The sequence below is a fragment of the Gopherus evgoodei genome, chromosome 2 (assembly GCF_007399415.2).
Source record: "Gopherus evgoodei ecotype Sinaloan lineage chromosome 2, rGopEvg1_v1.p, whole genome shotgun sequence".
Classification (NCBI taxonomy): domain Eukaryota; kingdom Metazoa; phylum Chordata; order Testudines; family Testudinidae; genus Gopherus; species Gopherus evgoodei.
This window is the reverse complement of record NC_044323.1, coordinates 78,736,688-78,756,115: the sequence shown is the minus strand read 5'-3', so window position 1 is coordinate 78,756,115 and position 19,428 is coordinate 78,736,688. Positions and strand designations below refer to the sequence as shown.

The 19,428-nt window shown below is 43.5% G+C and overlaps 1 protein-coding gene across 1 annotated transcript in view; it reads right to left on the bottom strand.

Annotated features, from left to right (window-relative positions):
- LOC115645872 (collagen alpha-6(VI) chain-like) overlaps positions 1-19,428 on the bottom strand; it is a 114,146-nt gene that overhangs the window by 57,556 nt on the left and 37,162 nt on the right. The window contains exons 11-17 of the mRNA XM_030551082.1: positions 17,680-18,029; positions 14,216-14,294; positions 6,747-6,892; positions 6,564-6,656; positions 3,988-4,041; positions 1,682-1,753; positions 850-876 (exon numbers count right to left, since the gene is read on the bottom strand). Of these exons, the coding sequence (XP_030406942.1) occupies positions 850-876; positions 1,682-1,753; positions 3,988-4,041; positions 6,564-6,656; positions 6,747-6,892; positions 14,216-14,294; positions 17,680-18,029 (821 nt within the window). The remainder of the gene's footprint in view (positions 1-849; positions 877-1,681; positions 1,754-3,987; positions 4,042-6,563; positions 6,657-6,746; positions 6,893-14,215; positions 14,295-17,679; positions 18,030-19,428) is intronic.

Here is a 19,428-nt window from a genome sequence, read left to right as displayed (position 1 = left end):
GAAGCATGTGTTATGGCTGAATTGGAGATGCACTTCCCAGAAGACAATGTTAGCAATGAAAGATATATGCTCTCCAAATGAAGTTTTGTAATGGTAGCCAAAAAAGGTGAAGGAGTCTTTGTATATCAACAGGGTGGGCTTTGATTCAAGGACTGCACTAGTTTTTAGACTGCATTTTGTCTACGGAGTACACATTAAGGCTGACATTTTCCTAAGGCTATTAGGCATTCTACTATCATTAGATTTCAGTGTGATTTGGATACCTAACTCCACTAGGCTCTTCTGAAAATCCCATCTTTGATTTCAATCTATTTGAGCCAAAATCAGCAATGGTTTTTAAATCAATCATCGGGGCTGAATTGACACTTCTTTTACTGTCATGGGTTTTAGATCTTTAGAAAAAGAGAAAGGTAAAGGAATTCAGGAAACAGACTTACCCACTCCTGGCACCTTTGCACTGCCTCCTAGAACCAACTAACTAGAGCTAGGGGAAGTTCGGGCAACTCTCTCTTGTGCCCCCAATAGCCATAATTTGGCCCTTGGAATAGTGTCACATTGGTAACTAGTGCTGACTTGTTCATTGTGAGCAATTTAGGTCAAATTTCTGCAGTCATTCAGTTCAAATGAATCACACGTCCATCGTCTCTTAATAGTCCAGGAGCAGTTCCCAACCCAGCATACATTATATTGCAAATCCACACAATATTTTTAAACTCAATTTTTGATACCCTTTACCTTTGGTCTTTAGCGAGCTTTCATAGTTTCATTCTACAACATAAAGTAAAGATGACGGGACTGTGTATAACCAAGAGCCGTTTTACTGGAAGAAATTATAGAAAGAACACATACCCGGTTTCCTCGATAGCCTCTTGCTCCCTGAAATTAAAAATAAGTTGTGTTAAAATTTAAGCTATACCAAAAAGTAGCTGAAGTGTTTTCTAGAGCTGGTGCAGGAGCAAGAAGCAGCTTGCTGAATCAATCGCAGGCAGATGCCAATGAGGGATCGAGTTTCAGAATCTACACAATGAAAACTCCTTGGTGCCCCAGGGAAGACTGAAATTTATTTTCTTGTCCTAGCAATCAGGTTTGTTTGACTTTAACTACTCACTAGGGCTCTGTAGCAGCTCCACGGGTGGGAGATTCATTGGAGAGCTGCTGAATCAGCAGACTCTCCAGCCACCATTGCAATGCTCTTGTCCTGGCCAGCACCACTAAGACTAGATACAAGGTCAGCACACCCAGAAGCTAGAGGGTCACTCTGTTATTCTGAAAACAGGGCATAGTCATCCACAAGTCCATCCACAAGCCATCCACAAGAAGGGAACTCTTCTAGGCAGGACCGGCGCTTCCATAGGGCACCAGGATTTGGGAGGGAGGCATTTTGCTGCCCTTGGCGGCAATTCGGCAGCGGGGGGTCCTTCCGCGCTCTTGGTCAGCAGCGGCAATTCTGCGGTGGGTCCTTCACTCGCTCCGGGACCCGCCGCCGAAGTGCCCTAAAGACCAGGAGCATGGAAGGATACCCCCCCCCCCGCCGCAGAATTGCCACCAACGACCAGGAGCGTGGAAGGACCCCCGCCTAGGTCTCCAAAGACCCGGGCGCCGCTCCTGCTTCTAGGTGCAAAATAGGTATATGGAAAGTAAAAATAAAAGGGGGTGGACAAAGAATGCTTCTAACACTTGCCTTAGGACCCCTAACGCCTGGGCATCCTTCTTCTCCTTGAGTTCCATTGAAGCCCATTTGACCTCTCTCCCCCTACAAAGCAAGGCAGAGCGTTACAATTCATGCATTAAAAATTGGTCACTGGTTATTTAAAAAGCTACAATTAAAGCAAGCCAGGGTTCTTTAACTATCACCATCCACTGCACGAGGGCCCACTGAAGTCAATGGGAATCCTCATATTGACGTCAAAGGGCTTTGAGTCAGAACAGTAATACAGCCCAAATTTCGCAGGGACTAAGTCATGTTATGTTTTGTCCACCACCACCACCGAGAAAAAACTTCCTGACTCTGAAATCTTGATATTGGAAGACTGACTCTTTTTAAAACTTGTCCTGAACTGAATACCCCTTTCCTCTCATATGGACATCTAGTCCTGGAAGGACTATTCTCCAGGTCTCTTAGGGATGACATGTAGACTGAAAAGACACAGATATTTTGATTGCAGTATTGTTGTAGCCGTGGTGGGCCCAGTATATTAGAGAGACTAGGTGAGTGAGATAATACCTTGTATTAGACCAACTTCTGTTGGTGAAAGAGACAAGCTTTTAAGCTTACGCAGAGCTCTTCTTCAGGTCTGGGAAAGAAACTCAGAGTGTCGCAGCTAAATACAAAGTGGAAGAATCTTTAGCAGCAATCTCGTCTCAGAGATCACATCTGTAACCTTTGAAAAAACTGGAGACAACTTTAGGAGCGTCCAGGAGCAGCCCCCAAAGACAGCAGCAAAATCTTTCATGAAGACTCTTCAGAATATTGTATTAATAAAATATCAAATTCAGGGTAAGAGAGAGAGAGATCATTTTGGATCTGATTGTGAAAGACCTTTCCAAAGAAATACAAGGGAGGAGGAGGGCACTAGGAGCCTTGTACCTCTTATGCAGTCCCTGGACCCTCTTCTTTACCAGTGTAATTACTCCAGATTTACACTAGTGCAAATGGGATCAGAATCTGGTTCCAGGTATAAAATAGTGATGTACTGGACAACACTAGACAAAAATGCAAGGGCAATAATGCATGTATTCCGGCCCTTACGTATAGCCCCGTGTCCTATTGGACACGTTAGACCTAAATCATGAGCTGGGTATCATGGAATAATAAAGCAGGGAGCCTGTAGTTAGGTGGTACTGACCCTTCAAATCCCACCCTCCTCAATGCACCACCCACCTCAGTCCAATCCAGTATAATCAGCACAGTATACCTTGTGTTAGTTATGTTATTACATTTGATTGTTTTGGCTTCCTCAAATTCTCAATGTGCTGCAGATTTTAATATTGAAGTGAGGAAAAGCTGGAGGGCTTAGCAGCTGATAGGGAAAAGTGGGGGGCATGGGAGTTGCTTTTAGGTTATAGCACCCACGAGGCAATGAGGAATCGATGCATCTCCTTTTTCTCTCCCCCTTCTGGGCAGGGATGGAGGTGACCTGAAATTTGGGAAAGTTGATTTCTTCCATTCATCTGCTGCTTAAGGTGAGTCTGGCCTGTGGGGTTGGAGGGCACAGCAACAGAGAGTGTTTTCTCCACAATCCCAGTTGGGAGGCGTTCTCTCCCACTGCCGGCTCCACCCGGGCTGTCTTCTGGCCAGCTTCAGACAGCATTTCCAGCAGCAAGGTCAAGCTAGCCAAGCACACGCTGAGAGCAGAAATTATTCCCCTGGGGCTTGCATGCTTGTATATAGCAATCTCAGAATGGGTTTTCGGTGTGTAGGCTTCCTGCCATCAATGAAGTCTTTTAGGAGAGACGTCCAAGTGACATGGCTGCAACACTGTAAAACTAGTTCTGTGTTTCTACCGGTAAAGAAATTAATTTTTGTTGGCCTTCTCTGGGTGATGTCTCAACAGAATTTATGATTTTAAAAAGGGGGGAAAGAACATTTCTAGCCTTTTGTGTGTATTATGCTGAAGTCTACAGCAGTAATAAATAACTCATTGCAAAGCCATTGGTAAATGCACCAAAAATAATAATCTTATGCTGCTTTATACTTACAATTGGCTTTTCTCATGATATGCTGGCTTATGCTGAGAGGGAAAGGATAGGCTTACGTGAGAGGCACATGACTGTAAATCAGGAGATCTGAGTTCTACTCCAAGTTCCTCAACAACCACCCTGTGATGTTGACAAATCATTTGGTGCTACATTCACCAAAAACTATGTGCAGTAGAAGTCGTAGGCAATCCCCTTTCTGTGTACAAGCAGTGGTGGTACATTTTCCAAGGTCTGTGGGTGGTTCCCAACATCCCCCTTAAAATGAAGGCAGGCAAAATGTTTACTTACAATTCCACCCTCCTCCTCAGGATGGCCACGAGATCCCCTGACGCCTACACTTCCCTGGAAGAAACAAATGAATAAGATAAAACTGTCTCAGATTTCCTTTTCCTCAACATAGTGCTCCTTTTCATTTGATTATGGGAAGGTGGCTGCAGAACTCTGCATGTGCAGCTAGAAAACATACCTTTCAAACCAGAGTCGATTATAAAGGGGAGAAAAAAGCTGCATATTAGACATTTCTACAGCCACTACTAAAAGTCGTATAAACTTGAGAAATGATAATTAGAATAATGTTCAGTATACAGTTTCAGGATAAGCCTTTGGTGTGCTCTCTGGCTGTCACCAGAGAGATCATTGGTAGGTTTGATTTTATTCAATATCTTCATTAATCATCTGGAATAGGAAATAATAGACATGCTTACAAAGTTCACAGAGGGTACTATATTGTAAGGAGTTAAATACTATTGAGAACAGAGAAACAATATATTACAAAGAGACCTAGAGATATTAAAGATATATGCAAAGACTAAATTTATATTTGATTTGGAATGATGAAAAACTCATCCTCTCTTGGGAAAAATAACCCAAAATGCAAACATTCAGTGTGCAGGAGAAGCCTGGAAAACCAAAATGCTGAAAAAGAACTATGAATGGCAGTAGACAGGCAATTAGTCATGAATTCTCAATATAATATGGCACCAAAGTTTGCTTGAATGATTGTCGGCTGCAGTTGCAAAGGCTTCATGTCACAGGACAAGGAATGTCTACATGGGCCTGTTGAAACTGCATCTTGCATATTGCTTTTACCGTCTAGGAACCATACTGCTAGAAAGATATTGACAAAATAGAGGGGTTCATAGAACAGCCGCAAAAACAAGCAAGGAGCTGACAGGATTGATTTATGAGGAAAAATAAGAACTGCATACATACCTCTTGCCTAAGTGAGGACTAAGAAGAGATATGGTAACAGAGAACAGATATCTGAAGAGGATGTTTAAATTTTCTGTGACTATTAAAAATAACCCGAGAAACTGTCTTTCAGAAACCCTGAGTGCTTGCCATAAAAGTGGTTTTTACATCTGTCTGTCCTTTCCTTCCTATAAAGTATACACTGTCAAGATGATGACTTATTTATAGGAAATAGTTAATTAAGCCTCTTTGGATGGCAAATTATCCATGAACAGGCTAATTTTGTCTGCTTCTGAAAATTGTTTGACCATTATACAGGAGCATATTCCAACATATGGGTTAGTTACAAATTATTTGCTTGAACTATTCATTATTTGTGATGTCAGACACTTCACTCTAATCACATGATAAAGTTTCACCTTCCTGAGTGGATGACAAATTTTTATAAACAGCAAAAGGGAAAACAAATCCAGATCAAACAGATTGACCAGTGCACAGATCTGCACAAAAGTCTTTGGCTTCTGAGAATATACTTGTAACTAAAAGAATGATACTATGAATGTTAGCCTAGAACGAAGGAAAAGTGTTGTGAATGTCAACGAGAATTCATGGCCCTTGTTTGAATCAATGTTTGCAAATACTTCCCCTCTCTCCTCTCCAACCCATATTCATTCTGCAATAGTGTATTATAATCAATTTTTTGTCTCTCTTATAAGTGAGACATATTTTTTGCTCTGTGTTTTATTAAAGAAGCAGATAGAATGGACTGGACCATATCCTTCCATGCTCTGTGACCAGAAAAAGAAAGGAGGCCAGAGCTGAAATATCTGGAACTTAATCTCTGGGCCTCGGTTTACTCATATGTAAAATGGTTAGAACAACAATCCAGGGGTGTTACAAAGCAAAGCTTAATTTATTTGATTAATTAATAATAAGTCTCTCAGATAAATGGCACTATAGCAACTCAAAGTATTATTATTAATTATTATAGAAGAAAAATGGCTACAGTTTGTTTTATAAACCAGCATATGTGTGGGGTGGCTGGCATGCTCCATGTTATAGCACCATTCCAAGTGGGAAAACTTCAACCAATAGAGCCCCCCATAACCTGAACTGATGGATTTCAGGAAAATATCCGAGAAAGCAACATGAGTAACAAGATGTTTTTTAACAGGAAGTTTTGGAAGGACTGCACGATGCCAGGTGTGGCAACTCTTGCACATGAATGCAGAGTGAGGTGAGAAAGAAGAACGAGAAAGCACAAGAGATGGATGATGTTGGTGGCTGGTGGGAAGGCAGCTAGCATTCAAATTGCTAATACAGCAGTAGTAAGCTACCAAAGGCAATTAGCCATAATTACTAATAAAGCTCATGGTCAGGTGAGGAAGGGACGGGGTTATTTCCGATTACTGAATTGGCCCAAGGAGTGTGTCCAATGGCCATCAGTGTCAAAAGTCACCAAGGCCACCTGTTTTCCTGTGTGTTTTACTGGTCTATATTTTTATTAAAAAAACTTATACTAGGATAAAATTTACACTAGAGAAATGATCAAGCTTTTGTTTCCTGTTGTACTGGCAAGATTTGCGGGTATTTTATATGTGTAGCACGAACTACTTTAAAAAAATGACTGACAAGACAAAATAACCAACCAGTAGACACTTTTGTACGCTTACCTTCCTCCCAGGAGGTCCAATTACACCACGAAAACCATGTTCGCCAACACACTTAGCAAGAACATTGCAGCATTTTCTTTCAGCAACTGTGTCCTGCAACACAATTTGTGATATACTAGCTTATCCATCAGGTTTTCAACCTGTGGTGGGTTTTGTCTTTGTTCATATCACAAAGGGACTTACAAGTTCTTTCTGTAAAATGCTTGGAAGGTCTGGAAATCCAATGCTCAGAGGTTGCTTGTATCCAAATCCTCTGCCAAACTCTATTTCCTGAAGTTCACTCAATTCCTGCATATTTTCCAGGCCAACCATTAAAAGTGCATCAAGGCCTTAAAAAAGAAATATGTTAAAACTGTTGTTTACCTGATCTGCTTTAATAATTAGAATAATGACCATAAATGATTTGGGTTTTTAAGTGACCCATAGACAGAGCTGGTCACAAATTTTTCAATTAATCTGTTTTGTCAAAAAAAATGTTGATTAGTCAAAACCGAAACCATTTGCAGAACAGGGTTGAGTTCAACAAATTTACCGACTCAAAAAAATATCGAGGAAAGGATTTTGAAAATGTCAGTTTCATGTTGATATTTTCAAAATGAAAAGTGCTGCTTTTCCTGTTCAGAATGACTTTTTGTTTCAAGTTCAGAAGGAACTGTGACAATTGTAGGGCAACAGTTGGGGAGACACAGTTAACCCTGAGGCGGGGACAGATCAAAGGAATCTAGGGGGAAGGGGAGATTATGTGGGGTTGTAATGATATGCTTAATCTGTTGGGGGCAGGAGATTTACACAAGCTGGGACTCGTACTGGATTTAGCCAATTGGGTGTTTACTCGGGCAGATGCAAGATGGTCAGGGCTATATCATTCCTATGAGGATAGCCACTATGACCATTAAAGCAGCACATGACCTCCCACCACCCCTGGCTGGGTGGGAACACATTTCTGTGTGGGCCACAGATAACCTGGATTGTGGTAGGGGCAGCATGGAGGTACTGCTAGAGGGAGGGAACCCTCACCCACTGAAACAATATCGGATTCCTCGAAAGGCATTGGCAGAGGTGGGGGCAACTATTGGGGAATTGGAACAGAGGGGATTGATTAGAGCAGTTGCATCTCCTTGTAATGCTGCTATGCGGCCAGTAAGAAAGCCAAACGGTACCTGGCGCCTCACTGTGGATTACAGGGCACTAAATGCTCTGACCAATTCACCAGCCTCAGTAGTGGTAGCGTATCCTGAAATGCTAGCCTGTATTGGACCCCAATTCCAAATTTTCACTGTTTTGGACATAGCAAATGGGTTTTGGTCTCTGCCACTAGCTACCTTATGTCAGTATAAAACTGCATTCACATGGGAGGGCAGACAATTCTGCTGGACAGTCCTACCCCAGGGATATTGGGACTCCTCTGCAATTTTTCACAGGTACATGAGACAGGCTCTGGAGGGGGTGGATTCAGCAAGGTGCATACAGTATGTAGACGACCTGTTGCTAATGTCAAAGGGTATGTCTACACTACGGGATTATTCCGATTTTACATAAACCAGTTTTGTAAAACAGATTGTATAAAGTCAAGTGCACGCAGCCACACTAAGCACATTAATTTGGCAGTGTGCGTCCATGTACCGAGGCTAGTGTCGATTTCTGGAGCATTGCACTGTGGGTAGCTATCCCATAGTTCCTGCAGTCTCCTCTGCCCCTTGGAATTCTGGGTTGAGATCCCAGTGCCTGATGGGGCAAAAACCACTGGCTGTACCCAGTGGTTCTGGGTACAGCCTCACCCCTCCCTCCGTGAAAGCAGCAGACAACTGTTTCGCGCCTTTTTTCCTGGGTGAGCTGTGCAAACGCCATAGCACAGCAAGCATGGACCCTGCTCAGATCAAGACCACAATCGTGGACGTTGTAAACACCTCGCGCATTCTCGTGCAGTCTATGCTGAACCAGGACCTGCAAAGCCAGGTGAGGAGGAGGCGGCTACAGCAGAGCGGCGACAAGAGTGATGAGGACATGGACACAGAATTCTCTCAAACCACAGGCCCCTGCGCTTTGGAGATCCTGCTGGTAATGGGGCAGGTTCTAGCCATTGAACGCCGATTTTGAGCCTGGGAAACAAGCACATACTGGTGGGACCGCATAGTTTTGCAGGTTTGGGACGATTCGCAGTGGCTGCAAAACTTTCGCATGCATAAGGGCACTTCCATGGAACTTTGTGACTTGCTTTCCCCTGCCTTGAAACACCAGAATACCAAGATGAGAGCAGCCCTCACAGTTGAGAAGCGAGTGGCAATAGCCCTCTGGAAGCTTGCAATGCCAGACAGCTACTGGTCAGTCGGGAATCAATTTGGAGTGGGAAAATCTACTGTGGGGGCTGCTGTGATGCAAGTAGCCAAAGCAATCATTAAGCTGCTGCTATGAAAGGTTGTGACTCTGGGAAACGTGCAGGTCACAGTGGATGGCTTTGCTGCAACTGTGGAGGGGCGATAGATGGAACCCATATCCCTAACTTGGCACCAGAGCACCAGGGCACCCAGTACGTAAACCACAAGGGGTACTTTTCAATGGTGCTGCAAGGAATCACAAGGGACGTTTCACCAACATCCACGTGGGATGGGCAAGAAGGGTTCATGACACTCGCATCTTCAGGAACACTACTCTGTTTAAACGGCTGCAGCAAGGAAATTACTTCCCAGACCAGAAAATAACAGTTGGGGATGTTGAAATGCCTGTAGTTATCCTGGGTGACCCAGCCTACCCCTTGATGCCATGGCTCATGAAGCCATACACAGGCAGCCTGGACAATAGTCAGTAGCTGTTCAACTACAGGCTGAGCAAGTGCAGAATGGTGGTAGAATGTGCATTTGGCCTTTTAAAGGCGCGCTGGTGCACATTACTGACTCGCTCAGACCTCAGCCAAACCAATGTCCCCATTGTTATTGCTGCTTGCTGTGTGCTCCACAGTCTCTGTGAGAGTAAGGGGGAGATCTTTATGGCGGGGTGGGAGGCTGAGGCAAATCACCTGGCTGCTGATTACGCACAGCCAGACACCAGGGCGCTTAGAAGAGCAGACCACGAAGCGGTGCGCATCAGAAAAGCTTTGAAAACGAGTTTCATCACGGGCCAGGGTACGGTGTGACTGTTGTGTTTGTTTCCCCTTGATGAACCCCCCACCCGTGATTGACTCATTCCCTGGGGCTTTTCCTGTCTACCTGGCCACTGCATCCAAGTTCAGATTGCTGTCCAGAGCAGTCACAGTGGTGCACTGTGGGATACTGCCCGGAGGCCAATACCATCGATTTGTGGCCACACTAACCCTAATCCGATATGGTAATACCAATCTCAGCACTACTCCTCTCATCAGGGAAAAGTACAGAAACCGGTTTTAAGAGCCCTTTATATCAATATAAACGGCCTCGTTGTGTAGACAGGTGCAGCGTTAAATCTGTTTAACTCTGCTAAAATTGGTATAAACGCGTAGTGTAGACCAGGCCACAGACAGAGGAGGAAGACAGGGAACTAACAGAGCAGGTCCTGCAAGCTTTGGCAAGAGTAGGGTTGAAGATCAAAGGGAAAAAGGTTCAGATGGGACAGACAAGAGTGACCTACTTAGGAGTGGAAGTGTCCCAGATGGGAAGGGAAATTGATAAGGGATGGGTGCAACTGATGCAGTCCCTGCCACTGCCTACTGATGTTAAAAGATTGCAAAGTTTTCTGAATCTAACTGGATTTTGCAGGGATTTTATGGCCAATTATGCAGAAATAGCCCAGCCTCTATTTGACCTAACCCGAGCCTCAACTTGGGAATGGTCAAAGGAGTGTACTGAGGCAGCAAGAGTATTAAAGGAAAACCTGGCCAGTGTTCCAGTGATGGCCTCCCCAGATGGGGAGAAACTCTTATAATTTACCCTTTGGTATCTGACACTACCATTGGTTGTGCGTTAACACAGGAGTATGGAGCAAAGGACCGACCTGTGGCCTTTGCCTCTCAACTTTTGAGTGCTGTGGAAGTGAAGTATGGATGGTGTGAAAAGGTGCTGTTGTGCACCTACTGGGGGATAGGGAAATTCAAATACCTCACAAGAATTCAGAAAGTAATAGTCTGATCTCATCAAGACCTCCTGCGGCTGTTAAATATGCATACTATCTTACAGGGACAAGTGAGTGGCCAGCGGATTGCCAAATGGTTGCTGGTTCTACAGGCAGAAAACATTAAAACAGAAGTGTTAAAGGAACCCATAGTCTGGGTAGCTGGATTACATCTGGCTGTCACCCCACACCAATGTAAAGCCAGGCCCGGTAAAACCTAAAGTCAGGTGTTTTGGGTGGCTAACCCCAATCAGGTAAAGGAGGGGACACTCGTATGGTTTTTGGATGGAAGTTGTATGTATCAGGGGAGATGGAAAATTGCAGGCTTAGCTGTTGTGGGAATCAGAGGAAACGAGATAGTCAGCACCATTGGTTTCTCACTAGAAGCAAGGTCAGCTCAGAAGGCAGAACTGGCAGCCTTGCTAACAGCTTTAAATGAAGTGGATCCCAAATTTAAGCCAGAATGTTGGGTGGTGGTAGATTCAGATTATGTATTTAGTGGGGCCACATTAATTTTGAGATGGTGGGCGGATAATCATTTCAAGGCAACAGATGGCTCCACAATCAAGCATGCTAACTGGTGGAAGCGACTGGAGGAGCTCAATCACCATTTTACAAGGATCTATGTGGTAAAAGTTAAGGCACACAAGGAAACAGGACCCCTAAGCAAAGAGAACAGAGGCCAAGCGGGCCACAACAGAGGCACCACCATGGCCCTGGAAGCCAGAAGAGAGTGTGCCTGTAGCAGTGATAACAAGAAGTGGGGTGGATACATATCGGGGAGGGCGAATTCGGGAATTGCAAGAATCTGACCCAAGACTGGCAGGCATCATAAAACTTGGAGACAGCCATGTGCCAAAGGTGAAAATAATGGAAGGGAATTATGTGTGTCTTAACAGCTGAGGGACCAGTAATGCTGTGCCCCCAGGGAAGCCGGACAGCTTTCTTAAGCTGGGAGCTTGGCAGGGGGACACCCCAGGTTTGAGGAGGCACTGGGAACTTTAAAAAGGTTGTGCTGGTGGTCAGGAATGACAAGTGATTTAAAATCATATCTGGAACATTGTTTGGACTGTGCCAGGCACAACCCACCTCACAAGGTGCTAAGAGGAGAATTAATGAGACAAGCCCGAAGGAGGCCTTGGGAAAGAATACAGATTGACTACACAGGACCCCTACCACCAAATCACAGGAAAAAATGGTTCATGTTGGTGGTAGTGGATGCTTTCAGCAAGTGGGTGGAAGCTTTCCCCACAAAGTATCAAACTTCCCGGGTAACTGCTGGAATACTTGTAAATGAGGTATTCACTCGCTGGGGGTCCCAAAGGTGATTGACTCAGACCAAGGTGCTGCTTTCCGGTCAGATCTGTTAGGGGAGCTATCAGCCCTCACTGGAATCACACAATTGTTCCATATTGCTTATCACCCACAGGCTGCGGGACAGGTGGAATGCGTGAACTGCACCGTTAAAAGTGAGCTAAGAAAGGGAGTGAAAATGGGAAGAAAAAACTGGTCACAATTACTGCCCTTTGTCTTAATGAGAATAAGGTCCTGAGAATTAAAGGGCACAGGATTTTCTCCATATGAGGCTCTCATGGGAAGGCCCATGGAACAGTGGGAAGATCTACTTACCCCAGTACCCGGAGAAGTCACTACACACAGCTTAACACCAGGGCCACCCAGAGGATTCAGAGGGCCTGAGGTCTTCGGCGGCAGGGGGCCCCCGCTGCCAAATTGCTGCCGAAGACCTGGCACTTCGGCGGCGGGTCCTGAGGTGGAAGGACCCCCTGCCATGGGTCTTCGGGGCACTTCGGCGGCGGGTCCTGGAGCGGAAGGACCCCCCACTGCCGATTTGCTGCCGAAGACCCAGAGTGGAATAAGCTCCAGGGGCCCAGGCCCCACGAGAGTTTTCCGGGGCCCTGGAGCGAGTGAAGGACCCCACTCCAGGGGCTCCAAAAAACTCTCATGGGGGCCCCTGTAGGGTCCGGGGCAAATTGCCCCACTTGCCCCACCCCCGGGCAGCCCTGCTTAACACAAGAAAGGATTTTAACTGTAATCAACCACGTAAAACAGGTACAGCAGGCGGTGGCCTGGCAAGACCAGCAAGGAGCAGCAAGAGTCAAAGCATGGTATGACCTGCCTGCGGAGCATGATCTACCCATTGTGGGAGATCTAGTGATGTACAAGATTCCAGGTCAACACCATCCATTCCCAGCTCCTAAATGGAAGGGCCCCTATTTTGTCCTTGACCAACTGGGGCCCAGTCTGCTATTATTGGGTACAGAGAATGGAGGACAGGAGTGGGTTCACTGCACGCAAAAAATAAAAGGTACAAACGGGATTGGGAAAGGGGACGTGTACATTTTGTTATGTGTGTATTACAGATTAATTCAAAAAGGAGAAAAGGATGAAAATTCCCTGGCCCTGGATAGAACAATTACTAGTGCTAATCACAACTGTCACATAAGGCAATCTGGGGCTGTTAGGAAGGTGATCTGATCTATCACCTCTAGAGAAAGGGAAGAGCTTAGAAGATGTCAAAGGAAATTTAGTTTGATAGTTTTCTGTCTGGTAAGAATTGATTTATCAATAGACGCACCTGGGAAATCCTTACGTCTTAATAGCTGTAGTTGTAAAATCTTCACTTCTGTATTGCTTTGTCATTATAGTTCCCACTTTGCTGTTTATTTGCACTGTCTGTCTGGTTCTGTGATAGTTTCTGTCTGCTATATAATTCATTTTGCTGGGTGTAAACTATTTAAGGTGGTGGGATATAATTGGTTAGCTAATCGTGTTACAATATGTTAGGATTGGTTAGGTACATTTCAGTAGAATGATTGGTTAAGGTACAGCTGTGAATATTACTATATAAATTAGGGACAAACAGGAAGTAAATTGGGATTCAAAAATAAGGAAAAAGGAACTTGGATTTAAGCTTGCTGGACATTCACCCCAATAAAGATCAAATTGTTTGCACCTTCGGATTTCAGGCATTGTTGCTCTGTTCATGCGAGAAGGACAAGGGAAGTGGGAGAGTGAAGGAATAAGCTCTCTAACAATTATTATCCTAGAATGAAAATGGAACTGGTGGCAGAAATCCTCCTGATCATACTGGGAGAGGTAAAGTCTACAAATCATTCAGGGAATTGAGAGCCCTGGTTCACCCAGAGAAGGGAGGGTGCTCACCAAGAATTCTCAGGTAGATCAGCATGAGTATGTGGAAGGTCTGCAGTGGGAGAGGCATGTAGCACTCTTTGGGTCTGTCTACATTGCAAAATAAACCAAAAAAACCACGGCAGCAAATCTCAGAACCCAGGTTGGCTTACTCAAGCTTGCAGAGCTAAAAATAGCAGTGTAAACATTTCCTTTCAGGCTGGAGCTCAGCCTCTGAAACCCAGCAAAAGGTGTGGGTCTAAGAGCCTAAGCAGAACATCTACACTGCTATTTTTGGCCCCATTATGTGAGCTTGAGTCAGTTGACCCAGGCTCTGAGACTCAATGCTTGTGAGGCTCTTTTTGCATTGGAGATTTATCTTGTGGTGCAATGCAATGCTGGACCATCATAACAGGCCATACCTTTAATGCGAAGGGAGTCTGCTGTTGTTCTGAGCATTTCTACAGTATCATCCAGCCCATCTGTAAACACTAAGAGAACCTATGAACAAAACACTGAATTACCAAGGTGGTTGGCAGAAAATATGCAAAAACAATAACCATAATAATACCACCCACCATTTTCCCTGGGTAGTTCTCAAAGTTCTGTGCAATCTTTGATGAGTTTATATTCCAGGTTGTCATAACATTTTTTCCCATCTGGACCTTAGCGTCCAAAATATGGGTGTTAGCATGAAAACCTCCAAGCTTAGTTACCAGCTTGGACCTGATAAAGCTGCCACCAGCCAGGAATTATACAGTGCCTAGCTCACTGTGGTCTCCCCAAAACCTTCCCTGGGGGACCCCCAGACTCAGATTCCTTGAGTCTCACGACAAAGGGAAATAACCCCCTCCCCTTGTTTCCTTGTTACTTCCTCCCAGGCTCCCCTCCCTGGATGACCCTAGGAGATTCCCTGCTTCCAGTCCTGGAAACACAAGCACCGAGAGAGCTAATCTCTCTCCTCTCCTCACCCAGAGAGTATGCAAAGTCAGGCTTAGTAAATCTAACACAAAGAGATTTTCCCCCTGACTTCTTCCTCCCACCAATTTCCTGGTGAGCTGCAGACTCAATTCCCTGGAGTCCCCACTAAAGAAAAACTCCAACAGGTCTTAAAAAGAATGCTTTATAAGAAAGAAAGAAAAATACATTAAAAATAGTCTCTGTATAAGGTTACAATCTACAGGGTCAATTGCTTAAAAGAAAAATGAATAAACAGCCTTATCCAACAAGAATACACTCCAGCAACTACACACGTGTAAATACAAAAAAAACAATATAAATCTATTGTCTTACTATCCTTGTACTTACAACTTGGAAACAGAAGATTAGAAAGCCTGGAGGTAGAAAAATCACTCTCAGAGCCAAGATGGTCAGACACAAGACAAAGAACTCACACCCAAAACTTCCCTCCACCCAGATTTGAAAAAGTTTTGTTTCCTGATTGGTCCTCTGGTCAGGTATTTGGTTCCCTGTGTTAACCCTTTACAGGTTAAAGAACATTAACTCTTAGCTATCTGTTTATGACACAGGTTAATTTAAAAATTACAATTTAGTATTGAAAATTGGTGACAATGTAGCTTAAAAAGGACAGAATCATGGTAATTAAGCCCCAAAATATCTCTGGTTTGACAGTGGCTCCATTTGGAAAGATTTACCTTGTAGACTGCAACTTTTATTATTGCAACCAATTCAGTTAAGTGCCCAGGTGTGCTGGGCAAGGGGCCAATTCTATTCTTGTTTACAATTTGAAGGACTTTCACTGAAGTCAGTGGAGTTCTCCAGATTGACCCTGGTGTAACTGAGAGTATTTAGAGCAAGCAGTGTTTTACCTTTGGGTGATGGCAGCCCAGGACTGGATTTGTCAGACTAACAACATAACAATGCTGGGCTGGGTTCCCTGATCCATTCTGCCTACTTGATGCTTTATTCAGCCCTAGGTGGGCAGCAGAGAAGTCCCCTAGCACACAGGAGCTCCCCACTGGTGTAAGGCTGGCATATGCAGCTGAGTCGGCTCCCGTGCCAGCCACTCCACATCCCCAGGGTAAGAGAGAGGGGGCATGTTGACACCAAGACAGGGGGTATGGTGAAGCAAAGCTTCACTACCCCATCCTCCGGTGGTATAAAATCTCCAGTGGTATAAGTTAGATCAGGCCCCCCATCTGCCCTAGTGGAGCTCAGATGCAGTGGCAAATTGAGCCCCTGCTGTGCAAATAATCTGTCACAAAGCGTTGGAAAGTACCTTTCTGTTCCCACTCTAAGCATGGTGGGATCAGTTTTTGACTGGAATAAATCTGGGTCTTGCTCAGTTAATGACTTCAAGACTGGGTTCAGTATTCCATACTCAAACATAACAATAAACAACAGATGAACAGCAAACCACAAAGAACCAGAATCTTTGTGTCTCATCCAACTGATGAGCAAAAAATTTGTTGCTGTTCAGTGACCTATGAAAAAATGAATTCATGATCTCAGTCCTGTTCTAAGTAAATAGTCAGATGTTTACATCACACACACCAGTGACAGAACAAAGGGTAATAACTGGTGCCCTTTTGGCTGTCTCAGCAGCGTGGCCAAGAATTAAATGGATATGAGGTTTGAGCTACCTTCCAACTCCTAGAATGGTGATGGCAGTGGAGTTGTACAGATGTAGCTAAGAGCAGCTTTAGATCTGCAGAATCGTTGTTACCGGTGATTATGCATGAGGAGGGAAGAACTCAGCTCAACTCTCAGATTCCACATTGCATTAGCAGAGTTGGCAGTTAGAAAAATAACATTTTTATATGTAAACTGAGCAAATTTGTTCAGAAATCGTTGAGATGCATTACAAGTGGGCCCTCATGATGCCATTTTATAGTCACCATTCAGAGAAGACCTGCACTTTACAGATTTTAACAGAAAAAGGAAAAAAAAACCCAAAACATTAGATATGCATCACTCTATGCACCTATGCTAAGAAGAAAGAATTCTACAAATGCTGAATACAGAGTTTATATTCTTACCTGCCAGCATGGAGACTTGTGTCTGCTCCTCAGAATGGAAGTGAGAATACACTTTTCAATGAGCACTCTAAATTCAGTTAAGACCATTCTAAACTAGCAATACCTTGTAAGAATTAAAATAAGCTCTCTTTGGAAGATACATTTTATATCTTAGAGGGGCTAACACGCCTTTCCTGAATAGGGATGTTTTTCTGAATTAGTGCCTTAGGTGTGTAAAAATTCTTTCCAGAACTAGTTTCTTAATCAGAAAAAAACATAACAGGCACTGAATCTGAAATCCTAGGAGGTGTCTAATTTCTGTTCAAGTGAATGGAAAGTTTCCCTTTGACTTCAGTAGGGATTGGATCAGCCCTTTAGATCTTTGCTTTCTCTTGGTCTCATTTCAACCTGGATGAACTATTTGCAGTGGACATGTTAGTCTACAAATATAGCCACTTTTCTCTGTTCGTAAATTATACACAGACAGACCTCGACTTCACTTCATTTGTTATTTGAAATTATTTAATGAGTGGTTTCTGTGAATATGTTTCTGCCATGAAACATTTGCTATGATGTTTGCTTTGAGTCATTACTACTCAGGTTGTGTGATTAGCCATCTATTACAGAGTACTGTTCTGCTCCTTAACCTACTAACTGCTTCCAAGATGGACATGTGAAAACATCCCATGTAAATGCTTGTGAGCATATGGATTTGCCCAACTATTTGAATTCCACAAGCAAAAATTCACTTACACAATTGTTTGCAGTAAGGGGACATGAATGCTGCCAAAATGAATCCAAGGATTTATCTAAAAGAACATTAATGAAGTCTTTATTTCCCATGCAATGTTCACCAGCACTAGAGTTAATATACTTTGAAACAATATAATGTATTCTGTTTTATTTACCTTCACTTTAGCAGAGGCCAGGCTGAGGGACTTCTCCCAAAACGACTGTAGAAAGGCTGCATTCAGATAGGTGTCTACAATGGTCTGTACAACTAAGAATTTCTGGAGGATCTCTTCATCATAGGCTTCAAAATCAGAGTCAAACAATGCCTGGCCATTCTGTGCAAACACTTGGTACTTGAACCTGATGTTGATTTGAGACTCAACAGTACAGCTGAATTTAGTCAAGGACTCCATCCGGTGCAGAAGTTTGGGCAGGTACTTTTGCAGTTTCTGCTTCTCGTTCAGTGCAGATATAGACTTCATGCGCCTTGAAATATCAATTCCTACAGAAACATCTATGTTGCAGTCTGAGAAGGGGGCAGGGAAGAAAATCAGTCATCAAATCCAAGCACTATTTTATGATCTTGTTTTCTATCTACACCAGTGACAAAAACATGCTCAATTTAAAATTAGAAGAATTAGAGAGCCAGATCTTCAACTGGTGTAAATTGGTGTCACTCCATTGACTTGCATTGGGCTACGTCAATTTACCCCAGCTGAGGAACTGGCTTATATTACTGCACATAGTCTCTCTCTCTCTCTCTCTCTCTCACACACATACACACACACACACACCCCCCTCTAACTGGAGGTAACTTTTGCATCACCAAAAGCATGGCTAAAAAAAATGAATTGATTATCAATATTACGTATTTAGTACCCTAAACATGAGGGGCACTAAACAGAATAAATGATTGAGATTTTCTCAGCTCCCAAAAGATTAGAATTTCAGGGCCTGATCCTGCAAACACTTACCACTGAGCACTGGGCTTCCTGCTGTGAGTAGTGCAATTGGCTCCAATGTAATGTAGTTGGCAGTAATTATTCACAGAATAGAATTATATGTTAGACATCAAACCATAAGTGACAGAAACACACAATGTGGGAGAGGAAGAAGGAAGGGATGACATGGGAAATACATCTCCACGGTGAGTGATTAGTACTGTAAAGTATGGCATATAGTCGTTATGGAAGAGTTCCTACAAAGTGTGATAAAAAATGGCCAATATTTTGTGATTTGACTACTGTTTCCCAGCCATGCTGACTCAGCTAAACCACCTGACTTGTTCTTTGTACCTTGTTCATCCCTTGATCTCTATACTGAAGTTTGTTCAGTCTTTCCTGACCACACTATCCACCTGTAGTAAACTTTCCACTGTAGTGCACTGATACAATTATATCTTTAAAACAAAACACCCTATTTCTTTTGTTTCCTCTCCACTTTTGACTATCTGAAATATTTTTAGAGGACAATACGGTTGCCTAGTTTGCTATGAATGCATCCTGATGGGCTAAAGTCATTAACTATAATTGTTCCATTTAATCCTTTCTCTGCTCCTTCATGTTCCCTTTTCTCCTACGCTTTCACTCATTTGTGTGAGAAACTGTGGAGATGGGATAACGAGGTAGCTGGGGATGTCAGTGTACAGAGAATAGAATAGACATTAAGAATGTTTGAGTTGAGGCATTCAGCTAGTCTTTACTCACCACAGACACAGAAAGCCAGGCACTAGAAAGGTGAGTTTGTGTTGTGTCACTTGTCACTTAAAAAAGTAAATCAATTATACTGGGGTAGATGCTCCAACAAAAACTGTTACCTCATTCTTTTAAGGGTTAATAATAATAATTGTATTGATTGCCAATTGATACTAACTTCCTCACTCTAATAATTCTGGGGTGCACATATCCTATAGTTAACAAAATAGA